Source organism: Eptatretus burgeri, chromosome 8 (assembly GCF_056783735.1).
Source record: "Eptatretus burgeri isolate ZD-2024b chromosome 8, Ebu_testis_v1, whole genome shotgun sequence".
NCBI lineage: Eukaryota > Metazoa > Chordata > Myxini > Myxiniformes > Myxinidae > Eptatretus > Eptatretus burgeri.
In genome coordinates, this window is record NC_140968.1 from 48,423,565 (window position 1) to 48,435,647 (window position 12,083).

Below are 12,083 nucleotides of genomic sequence, written 5' to 3' on the forward strand. Positions count from 1 at the left end.
AAAGTGTTTCTAACTTACATCTACCGTGTACTGGTGTATTGGCAGCGTTTAGGGGAATTGGTATATACAAATGGGCTTCACAATAAAACCCCATCATTGTTGCAGACTCCATGGTGAGTAGCTGTGAACGCCGGTATTATCAATAGTAGTAGTACTATTACGAGCAGTAGGTGTGCGTGACAGTAATAATAGTAGTAGTAGTAGTAGTAGCGGTAGTAGCATTGGTAGTAGCTGTATGTCTATGTCAGTAGTAGTATGTGAGCGTGATGTGGAGGCTGAGGGTGATGATGGATCCTCGTTGCATCCACGAATAGGAGTTCAATGTTTGCACCATTGTTCAATGTTCTGTAAGGGCTAATTTTTTTTCCTCATTCTGAAGATGAAATATTTCTTTGTTTTACTATTGAAATTATTAAAAAAGACTTTTACAAATGCATAATGTACTAGTAATAAACACAGAACGCTTTGATAACTTATAGATTAGTTATACCAACGATTGCTTATCGTGTTTTAGGCGTCCACAACCTATGCCCAACGATAGTCTAGCGTATGCATAACGTGCGAGCGCATCGTTTACGATTACATGACGTTGGCTATCCATTGACTGCCACTAAACTATTTTAATAAACGGCTGTTACTCGGCTATTGTTTTTTGATGCTGGTGCAAGGCAATTCAGATCGTTTCCATTGAACGAGTTAACTTGCCATCACTCGCCTATTGTTTTTGGACGCTGGTGCTCGGAAATTGAATTCGTTTCCATTTAACGAGATAAATCGCTTCCACAGCACTGCAGTCGCGGCACCAACAGCAGCAGGCTCAGTGCCAGCCTCATGCCAGGCTCAAGCGGATCCCTGTAGAAGGTTTACTGCTTGGTTATCCTTGGACCCACTCTGGCTAGCAGCTCGTCGAACATCGCTGGGGGCATTCGCAGGAAGTTAATGAAGGATGCATGGTCCTCGTTACGGAGTTCCACCATGAGCTGGGCGTATATGCCGTAATGGCGTCGCCTCCCGATCCATGGTCTGACCCAGTACCTTCTCCTCCTTTCACGTCTTCTTCTCCCGGCTCTATTGGCACGCAACTGGTGCAGTGTCAACTCGATGAGGTCATGTTGATGTTCGAGGACAGGTAGGTATTGTCGTCTCAGCGTTGCCGTATCATCCATCTCTCGGAATGACATCAACATGTACTCACCACGAAGTCTAAAAAGAAAGACGGGTTCCTCCTGTGAAGCCCATTTTTATATACCAATTCCCCTAATCGCTGCCAATACGCCATTATACGGTATCTATAAGTTAGAAACCCGTTCATTAAGTTCTGTGGTCATCTTGAAGACGTCAAATACGTCTACATACTTATTTGTTCGTAGGACATGCTCTACAACTAATTCCCAAGCACGTTACTCATAGATTATAAATAAGTCACGGGTTCCCTAAACATTACTTTGATGTGTTTCGATGTATGAGAAACTTTCTAGTAGCGCGTTGCGAGCTGTGAACAACGTTCGTGTAGCATGCTTATAAAACGTTACCTATAGTTTATGAATAAGTTTCGGGTACGCAAATGTTACCTCAACGTGTTTCCACATATGAGTAACATATAAATAACGTGTGTCAACGATCGCATAACGTGCCTAAACCTTATGGCCAGCGTCGCGGAACGTGTGAGCCAAACGCCCAGTACGTCGTAAAATTTTAAGCATACGAAAATTTGAGAAAAACCACAAAGTTCAACGATTAAACCCAGCGTACAACGACTTATGGCAGTGTTTTTCAGCATGCTCTTAACGTATACAAAACCTACCCATAACGTATTAGACATGTGCCAGCATATTAGGCAAATTTTTCATAAATCGGCATAGGTTGGCTAAATCGTCAAGGTGTGACAGCCCCTTAATATTTAGCACGATATCTCAAAAAGTTGTTGACGGATTCGGACGAAACTTGATGGACAGGTTGGGTGTGCGGCAAGGACGAATTGATTCGATTTTGGTGAAGATTCGAAACCGGATCTGGATACGAGAATTGTTTAACTTTAAAAGTGATTTTTCACCATTGAGAGATTGGGCCAAAACGATATCATACTGTATAGCATGGTATTTCAAACATGTATTTGGCCCGATATGTTCTCATGGATCAGCCATTACGCGGCAGAGCTCCACTGAGTGCCCTTCCAGTATTTTCCTGTGCACCCTTCTGTCTTTTATTTTTCTCCATTTATTTTTTAACAATACATTCTTCCATCCCCTCCTCCCCTAACTTTATACATTGGCATTACATATATAAATAAATAAATAAATTGGAACGTAGGCAAAGGAACCGGTCGTTTGGACATGTATCATTACAATCAAATTATACCTTATTTATCCACTTATTTCACTTCCATTTGTCTTTCTTTCTTACTTGTGGATGCAACACTTGACAAACAATATCCTCCCTTCTCCATCCTTGTTTTATTCCGACAAACATTTTGCTTATTTTTTCATGGCTCTGGAACAGCGAGCTGCAATGATGTTGATAAAGTGTTCAGGGAGGATGAATCTCACGGCCATGGTGATTAAAGAACCACTGATACTTGCATGGTCACTTTAGTTAGCAGCTAACTAATTTTTGGACCGATCGACATGAACCTTACAGGGATTGATAATTTCAAGTTAGTAAAGAAAAGAGACATTAGGGTTATTCACAGTACGTTTTACAATGTGAAGTGCCAAGGTATGAGTGCGCTGTTTTTACCTATAACTTTAGAATAAGCCATTTAGAACCAGATCTTTAGAGTGCCATTTAGAACTTTTCCCCTGGTCCCTGTGAAACAAATGTGTGGCTAAGACAGACAATTCAAAAAGGAGGAACTTTCATATAACAACTGACAGCATCCTATTTCACATCCATGAGTGCACTTGACAAAGGGGAACTTTCACTTGATAATCCCATTTAAGGACTTACATGGTCATATTAAATTGCATAAAAATCTTTGGTTGCAAAATATATAATGTCATATTTTAAGTCGACATACTTGCATAAAGGACAGGCAGCTTAAAGTGCCCTCTGGAAACAATGTACTGAACATGTTTTGAGGCAATCTATTTATAAGTTACAAAAATATTGCAGAATTTGACCCATCCCTCTCGTTTTCTCCTCTCATTCCCTTTACCTCATACATATTCCACCTATCCTACTCTCCCATTACTTATACCTCCTCCAAACCCCCCTTCGACACTCTGCTACCCTCCTTTTCTCTCCTAATCTCTCCCACCACCACTTCCCAATCCTCTATCAGTTCAATAATAATTTTCTCCATTTTCTTTCCCAAACCTTTTGATAGGTACTTAATAAATATATGGTCTCTTTCACATCATCGTAACTTTTGCAAGACCAACTTGCTATAACCCACAGTGAGTTAATTGTTTAAAAAAAAAGAAGTCCTCCAGTCTTCACTGTTATTTGGTAGTTGCTGTCGATCACTCTGCATAATCCACCACATGATGATTAATTGTCTTTTGGACACAGTGCCAACGAAATGATGACAACATGTGAAGTCGAACGGCACTCGGTAGAGAACATACCTCCGCCAGGCTGAACAGTCTGTGTTTTGCATTCCACCGATAGGTCGGATCTGGATCCGGACCTGAACTAAAATCGAATCAGCTTGTTCTCGTCACCTAACCAACTCGTACACCTAGTTATGTCATCACTCGTCCACAACTTTTTGAAGTATCATGCTGTGCATAGTTTTTAGCCCCAACTCTCAAATCTCAATGGCCAAAAACGATATCACAGATATCGTGGTGGTGTTAGCCTGTTAAGAAGAAATGTATTATTTTGCTGTTGTAGGTAAGCCATAAATACTCCAAAAATGATTAAAGAGCTCAATTTAAATGTACATTCCATTGAAACAGCTCTAACTTAATAACTTCACCGTGGAGTGTGGGATGCTCTCGCCTAAATCTGGGTTTCCAAACTAAGTTTGTTGGAACTAATTGTTCTGGTGGGAAGGGAAATCAATTTTTCTTCCAGGCAGCGGCAAAGTTTATTTATTGGTAAGCAGAAGACCGCGAATGGAATGGGGGAATAAGTGGGAGCATTCACAAAGCAAAATGGCTCACCATAGCAATTTGTAGGAAACAGGTGCACCAACCGGCAAGCCGAGTAACATCTCATTAGATCTAAACATGATGGGGACGAGTTTCGACGTGAAAAACATACAACAGAGAACTTGGGAATGGAACGTCATGGAGTCCTTTATCCTATCTTTTCTACCTAAGTGACATACCTTGATGTTGAGATTCCTGTTGGAAAGTGACGGTAAATTCCCAGTCATTTTTTTTTTTTTATTGCCATTAAATCGGAATGAAACAAGGCAAATGTACTGATCGTGTAATTCTCTGTCTTGCTGCATGCACAAACCGGTATCTTTATGAGATTTGTGCGAATTATTGATGTTTGTTGCTGGCAATTTACCAGTGTTTCCCATTAATACTGGGATAACATTGCATTAATTTCGGTGTAGGATGAATGCAAATGTTGTCAACTTTGCCGTTAGCTACAAGCAGGCAGCACTGTGAATTGCTAATTATAATTTGCATTCCTCTCGAAGTCCTTAAGGGCGTGGGCAGTGATGAAAACGAGAATTTGTGGCTCCATTGAACTGGCATGGGCTTCAAGGCACTTTCAAAATTGCGTAATCTAATGTTTCAATTCAAATCCATCCGATCCTGATACGACTACTCCTACTCCTACAACTACTGCTCCAATTATTCATACCTTGGAGGGTTCGCAGGGGAACACTTTTGGCCTAGGTCTTACACAAACTGCCTCGCCAGACCTGACGGTGTAGGAATCCGTAATTTTTTCAGGGTGCCGGCGATGACTGAACTACTCTTCACGAAAGACACCAGACTCCGATTTCTAGCATTAACCAATAGTGAGGCAACTTCGCTAAATATAGCATAACAATTGTGCATTTTGTGAGGAAAGCACCAAATTTGGCACACTAGTAGCCTAACATATTACGAACAGATTTGGATATTGGGCCATCTCAAATTCAGCCGCTGATGGCTGTGGCAGCCATTTTCCACTGCCATCAAAAATTTTGAGATGGCCCAATATCCAAATCTGTTCATAATATGATAAGCTTCTAGTGTGCCAAATTTGGTGCTTTCCTCGCAAAATGCACAATTGTTATGCTAAGTTGCCCCACTACAACGACTCTATTGCTGGCAAAGGAGTCTTCTGGCTTCACGTCCTTCGATTGACGGCTCACGCAGTGATGCATCGCCCTTCGTGAGAAACACCAGGATGATAGTTTATAGCCGGGTCAAGATTAGAACCAAGACGATACTGTTCAAAAGTGAGTGCACAAACTTCTAAACTACGGTATCCTGCCAAAGCAACTTCTGATCGTGACATCTAGCTGCGATTCAGAAAGCATACCACGGAATATTTCAATGTCATCTTCAAAATATTTTAAGGACAACAGTGCATTGAATGGGACGACAATACGAACGCATAAGAAGGCTAACGCAAAGTGCTGGGCATACTCGTATATCAAAAATGTATTAATTGATAAATGTATCAATTGATATAAATCATCAATAAATCTTACCGGGTACGTTAGGATTCGTTCCCACATCGTCGTAAAGAATGTCTTCACTGTGTAGTTCTTCTCGATGATCTGAAAACATTGTGGGCAAAGTCAAAGGAGAGTAGTCACTCGGCACCAATAATAACTTTCCACGAATAGAAATGTTATTCGTTTCAAAGTTTATCTTAAAATTACAGATAACTAAGAGAGCGAATACCGAGGGAGTGACGGGTCAGGTGAGGTCAAAAGTCTCAATATAAGCCTTTACATCTGAGGCAGGTGTTTATGACTTATACCATGTAAATCGAAATTGGATAATCAGGAGGTTCTCAATTAACCCTATGATGGAATTATGAAACAACAATAACCAGGGAAACCCAGAGACAGAAGGAGACCACTCGGCCCATCAAGCCATCATGTTCTATTCATGACAACCCAGGGACACAACACGATCCCAAAACCCATTGCTCGTTTTTTTTTTTTTCTTCCGAACTACACAAAAAATTTCACCACAATATCACTTGAAATGATACATGTGTGAAACATACATCTCCAACTCACAGACATGATAACTCAAACACGACGAGCTACCCTGGGCTGACAAGGTGGCCGAGAGGTACCCATACTCGCCTTGAAGCTGTGTTTCCTGGATTTGAAATCCGACCCAGCTTGAAACTGTAATCCCGAGGATGGATATTAAATGGGAATCCCGTCTTCCAGCATTCGTTGGTGGTCATTAAAGATCCCATGGTATCCTTCGCAAAGATTAGGAGAGCTATCGCTGGCACCATGAACAAAATTACTCATTCCTGCCCTTATCAACAGAGGGCATTGCATCAGCGGCACAGCAACATGCTCAACCTTGTGCTGCATATGAACGAACGAAGCAACCGAAGTACTGTCCTCTTACCATTCCCACCAATATCCCTCTACCCCTCTATGCCCATTGCTACTAAGCACGTATCCAAATCCAGTTTAAACCTCTCAACTATCCTTGCGATTACCACCTTTCCGGAAGACCGTTCCATGTTTTAAGAACTCTAGGTAAAATACCCTTGCTTTACTCGTCTTTGAACCTTCCTATTTTTCACTCTCCAACGATACTTTCTGGTTCTGTCCGTGTCAATTCTGCTGAAAAACTCTTCTGCGTTAATTCTGGCACTCGGGCTCTGCGCCGTTCTTTAGTTTAAACAACTCTATCAGATCCCCTCCTTTCTAATGTAAAAAGTCATGTCTTTTTTAATCCCTTCCATGGCTTAGTGGACTTTTATATGCTAAGGAGTGACATTGAGGATAAGCTCGCAAGATCTATAATATATTCCAGTGGCTCAGCGTCTCGAACAGCCTCCAACAGTGTAGCCGAGCACCAGCCTTCTTGTGCTGGTGTTGGTCTCACGAATGAGTGTGGAGGTGAAAGGTGAATCACTGGTACCTGAATGCTTCGGGTAGATTGAGCTCATGAGCCTTGGTGGGCAGCTCATCAAGGAGAAGAAAACTCTGAATCCAAATCCGCCGCTGTAATTCAAATCCGCTGCTGAACTGCTGCGGTTCAGGTTTTGAAACCAAAGGCGAATGGTTATAATGGGGTAAAGGCAACAATGCTTTTCAAAGGAGGTGGCCTTTGCATTTGTTAACCCACAGGCCATCCTTATGCAAGGTGTATTACCCCCATTTTAGCCTTCTGATCAGGGTTACACGAAGCCATGAGAGCAAATGGTGAATGGCCAGGCAGGCAGTTGACACATTTTGCCAGTTCTGGCTTGATGGCCTTGATGCTAAGCAGAGGATTCTCGATGGAGAACAATGGATAGCATCACCCATCTAGTATAAGCACTGTCCGGAAGAAGGCAATGGCAAACCATCTCCATATCTACAATAATAAATGTCATTGTGTGTGTGTGTGTGTTTCAGTATGTCTCCTCGATAACTCCAAAACCATGAAACCTCGTGGCCCCAAACCTTGAAATACAAACTAAGGGAACTCCTTGGGAGAGCAGGAATGAAAATTGGGTGCTTGGATAAATTTAAACACCCCTTTTGAAGATAATTTATGACTTTATTTAATTATCCTTCATCAAGTCACCATTCTTGGTCACTTCGCTGTCCCTCGCTGGGGTCATAATTCATCATTTTTTTGGCCTGCTCAACAATGCGTTGACTGGGAGCAGGCCACAATGGTTTCTTAATGATAAAGCACTCAAAAATGTTTTTTTTCACTTTCCTCACTCATCATCGAATGCCTCATCTTCATACCTATGAAACGCTGTCCACATCATATGTTTATAAACGCCCGGAGACAGCAGTGTTCGTGCTTCATTTAGTTTGTGCACACAATAAGTTCTAGAATCTCATAACCTGAATGAATTTCAAAATTTAACCTGAGACGAGACGACCGCAGACATTCGGAGTGGCAGACAATGTGTAAATTGGAATTTGATACTCCGGACGTATCTGGATGTTGGTTGTCATCTCCGGGCATGTCCGGATGATGTCTGTCTCTGGACATGTCTGTGTCTGGGTGGTGGTTGGCTCCGGACGTGTCAGTGTCTGTGTGGTGCTCGTCTCCGGACGTGTGCGTGCGGTGCTTGCCTCCGGATGTGTCCATGCGGTGCTCGTCTCTGGATGTGTCCGTGCGGTGCTCATCTCTGGACGTGTCTCTATGGTGCTCGTCTCCAGACATGTCCATGCGGTGCTCATCTCCAGACGTGTCCGGGTGGTGCTAGTCTCCGGACGTGTCTGGGAGGTGCTTGTCTCTGGACATATTCGGGCGGTGTTCATCTCCAGACGTGTCCGGTAGTAGTTGTGTCTGGGCGGTGGTTGTCTCCAGACGTGTTCAGGCAGTGTTTGTCTCTGGTTGTGTCCAGATGGTGGTTGTTTCCGGGTGGTGGTTGTCTCCAGACATGTTCAGGCGGTGTTTGTCTCTGGTCATGACTGGGCGGTGGTTGTCTCTGGATGTGTCCAGGCGGTGTTTATCTCTGGACGTGTCCGGGCAGTGTTTATAGTATGACCAGTGGAAGATGTATTTCAGACATTATTTGGTTTCCATCATCACTGTGATTCCACGCAGAATAATTTTGATGAGGTGGAACGAATCGTAATTGACACTCTACCGCAAATCTGCCTTCCCTTCCCTGCTCCTCATGCTGCCTTCCCTTCCCCTCAAGCAGCATTCCCTTCATGCTGGCTTCCCTACCCCTCCCCTCATGTTGCCTTCACTTTCCCCACCCCTCCTCGCTCCTCTCCTCACTCCCCCATGCCTTCTCGCTCCCCTTCCCTCCTGTCTCTTTCCCCTTCCCCTCCTCACTCTCCACCCTCACCTCTCTCCCCCCACCCTCCTCCTCCTATTGCTCCCCACACCCTCCTCTCTCTCCCCTCCCCCCTCTTTTATTGCAGTATTCCCGTCAGCAAAGCAACGGGTGGCATTTGTTAGTATGCCAATAAAACAATCATGATCAGAATTTGAAGAGATAAAGTGATGGTACCGAATAATAATCCCCCAGGTTTGAAAGCATGCAAATGGCAACTGAGGAATAGGAAAGTGTTTTAATGAGTAGGATTGGCCGTTTTGACAGAATTGGATCAAACCCACAAGGAAATTCAGTTGTTGAGATCATCAGAACTGAAAGTCAAACTCTGAGCTTCTCAAACGTTCACAAAATTGAAACATGGAAGGTAAGGTCAATGAATTCAGGAAAGTTCAGTTGTAAAGAGAGAGAGAGAGAGAGAGAGAGAGAGAGAGAGAGAGAGAGAGAGAGAGAGAGAGAGAGAGAGGGAGAGAGAGAGAGAGCGAGAGAGAGAGAGAGAGGGAGAGAGAGAGAGAGAGAGAGAGAGGAGAGAGAGAGAGAGAGAGAGAGAGAGAGAGAGAGAGAGAGAGAGAGAGAGAGAGAGAGAGAGAGAGAGAGAGAGAGAGAGGAACAGAATGACTTAAATTTTGTGAACAAGTGAACTTGGATAGACTGGTTTGGATGGATGGACTGGCAGTTTCAATCTGACAATTACAAAGTGTTCTTTTCTGGTCACAAAACCTGTAAGAGAAATGGAATGGCAGTGATTTGCAATACGAAGATAGCAGGGTCAGTAATGAAGTACAACCCAGTCAATGATAGGTTAATATTAGTGAGGTTGAAAGGACATCTTATGAACACCACCATCATTCAGATATGTGCTCCAACTTCTGCAGCAGAGGAAGAAAGTGTGGAGGAGTTTTCTTGGAAAGTTGCATAGAACAGGTGCCTAAAGTAGACGTATTAATTATTATGCCATGGGAGACTGGAATGCAAAATTGGAGAAGCAGGAGCACCAGGGATTGTAAGAAAACATGGAATTGGAAGCCAAAATGAGCCTGGGAAGTGAATACTGGAGGTCTTTGTGGAGAATAATCTCGTAACTACAAACACATAGTTCAAGCAACCAAATTACAGACTATACACATGGACTTCACCTGATGGGCAACATAGAAATCAGATTAACAACATTATAATCAATAGAAAATGGAGAAATGCTGTGCAACCTGACAATACTCTGCCAGGCACAGACTGTGGGACAGATCACAAACTCCTTGTCACCAAACTACAAGTCAAATTGAGAAAGGTGAAAAAAAATAAATCAAAACTCCGACCAGATACAACCTTGAAAACATATCTAAGCATGCAATAAAGGTTAAAAAAAAGTTTTGCAGAACTGGACTTGGTTGACAGAACGCCACACACATCATGGCAAGAGGATGAAGACATTATTAAAGAAGAGGTCAAAAACAACATCCCAAAGGCAAGTAGAAAGAAGAAAGCTAAATGGCTGTCAGAAGAGGCAATAAATATTGCAGACAGAAGAAGAGAGATGAAAAGCAAAGGTGCGGCAAGAGAGGGCATAAAGCGGCTAAATGTTGACTTCTCATAACAAGTTAGGAAAGGCAAAGATAAACATTTCAAAGAGGCATTCGTAGAGATAGAAAGTGACAAGAGAGCAGGAAAAATAAGAGAAGTTTTTTTGAAAGATCAGAGAGATCATAGGAAAGTTTTGGTCGAGGATTGGGGTCCTTAAGAGTAGAACAGGAAAAGATCTGACAGAAGAAGAAACACAGGTGAAAGAAAGATGGAAGGACGACAACAAACTTCCATAAAAACGAGATTGCAATATGATGGCAACCTTCGAAGAAAGATAATATGAGGAAGAACAAATATTGATAGAATGTAAGTGTATGGGTCTATCACTACGCCATCACAGACAGGTCGGTGGTCTCCGTTTTCTACTGCCTCCTTTCTGATGTTGCACTCTCAGCTCTATCCATGCTTTGCCCCCCTAACCCCCCCACCCCAATGTTTCTACAGGCACACATGGTCCACCATCAACCACCTTCTGGTAAAATCACCAAAATCAAGAATCACTGCTCACCTCCACTCATTTGTTCCTCTTTTCTACCGCATGTGGAACCAACTTCCACATTCTCTCCAATCTCATTCTTCCCTCCAGGTCTTCAAGACAGCTGTTCACCACTATCTTAAATCGTCCTCAATCCAAAACCATGATCTTTTCTACCCTCGTTAACCTTGCCTCCCCCCCTCCCCCCCCCACTCCTTCCAAATTTCCAGTTTTTCCTCCTGAGAGTTTCCTTCTGTTTGCATCTTGTCCACCCTATGCATCCTCTCATGCCCCTCATTCCTCCCCACACTCATTCTTTGTCCAAGTCTGCCTCTATCTTGGCCTTCAGCTTTGCTATTGGTGTTTCCCCCCCTCTCTCAACTGTTCTTTTTGTCTTGTTGTGTCCTGATCAGTTCAGTGTACTAATTTTAACTCTTCCATGGGCCTACACTATGTATATAAAAAAAACTAGCACGGCACTCTTCGACACCGCGACATAAACAGATATGCCTTCACCCACATTATTACATCATTATACATACTTGTACCAAGTTTGGTTTAAATACCTAAACCCAGATTTAAAAAAAATTAAATAACTCTGGCTTTCAGGCCATGCATCTGATCAGGTTGAAATTTAAAACGTTTATTCACCATGAGCACTAGACCATAATTATGAAGTTTCACGTTGATCGATGAAGTGGTTCAAAAGAGTGAATGTTTGAAAGATTTTCGTTCAATACAATATGGCTGCCAGACCATGCGACCTATCAATTATTCGTGAACACCCTGGTATCCCCAAGGCTTGGGAACATTTGTGTGAAGTATTCCCTCGATCTGTCCATCCATCCTGCAGAAGGTTTTTAAAGCTTTATTCTTCAAAAAAATCATAGCTGCCAAACCATGTGAGCTGTGATATAGGTGGGCAACTTTTTGTTCCTTATGGATAGGCAATCATACCTGTAAAACTTCACCTCAACCTGTTCAGCCATTTCGCAGAAGAAGATTTTTAAAGGCTTTAATGTAAAAAAAAATAAAAAAAATGGCTGCTGAACCACATGACCAATAACGTCATCAATTATTTTCATCAAATGACGTCATCCATACAATTTAGCCTCAGATGACCTTCAAAAGTTTTTATGCT

At 42.6% G+C, this 12,083-nt stretch overlaps 1 protein-coding gene across 2 annotated transcripts in view; it reads right to left on the reverse strand.

Moving 5' to 3' along the window:
* Positions 1–12,083, reverse strand: part of LOC147021693 (src kinase-associated phosphoprotein 2-like) — a 145,781-nt gene that overhangs the window by 20,412 nt on the left and 113,286 nt on the right. For both annotated transcript variants that reach the window (XM_085891951.1, XM_085891950.1), the window contains exon 10: positions 5,606–5,674. In XM_085891951.1, coding sequence (XP_085748077.1) covers positions 5,606–5,674 — 69 coding nt within the window. The remainder of the gene's footprint in view (positions 1–5,605; positions 5,675–12,083) is intronic.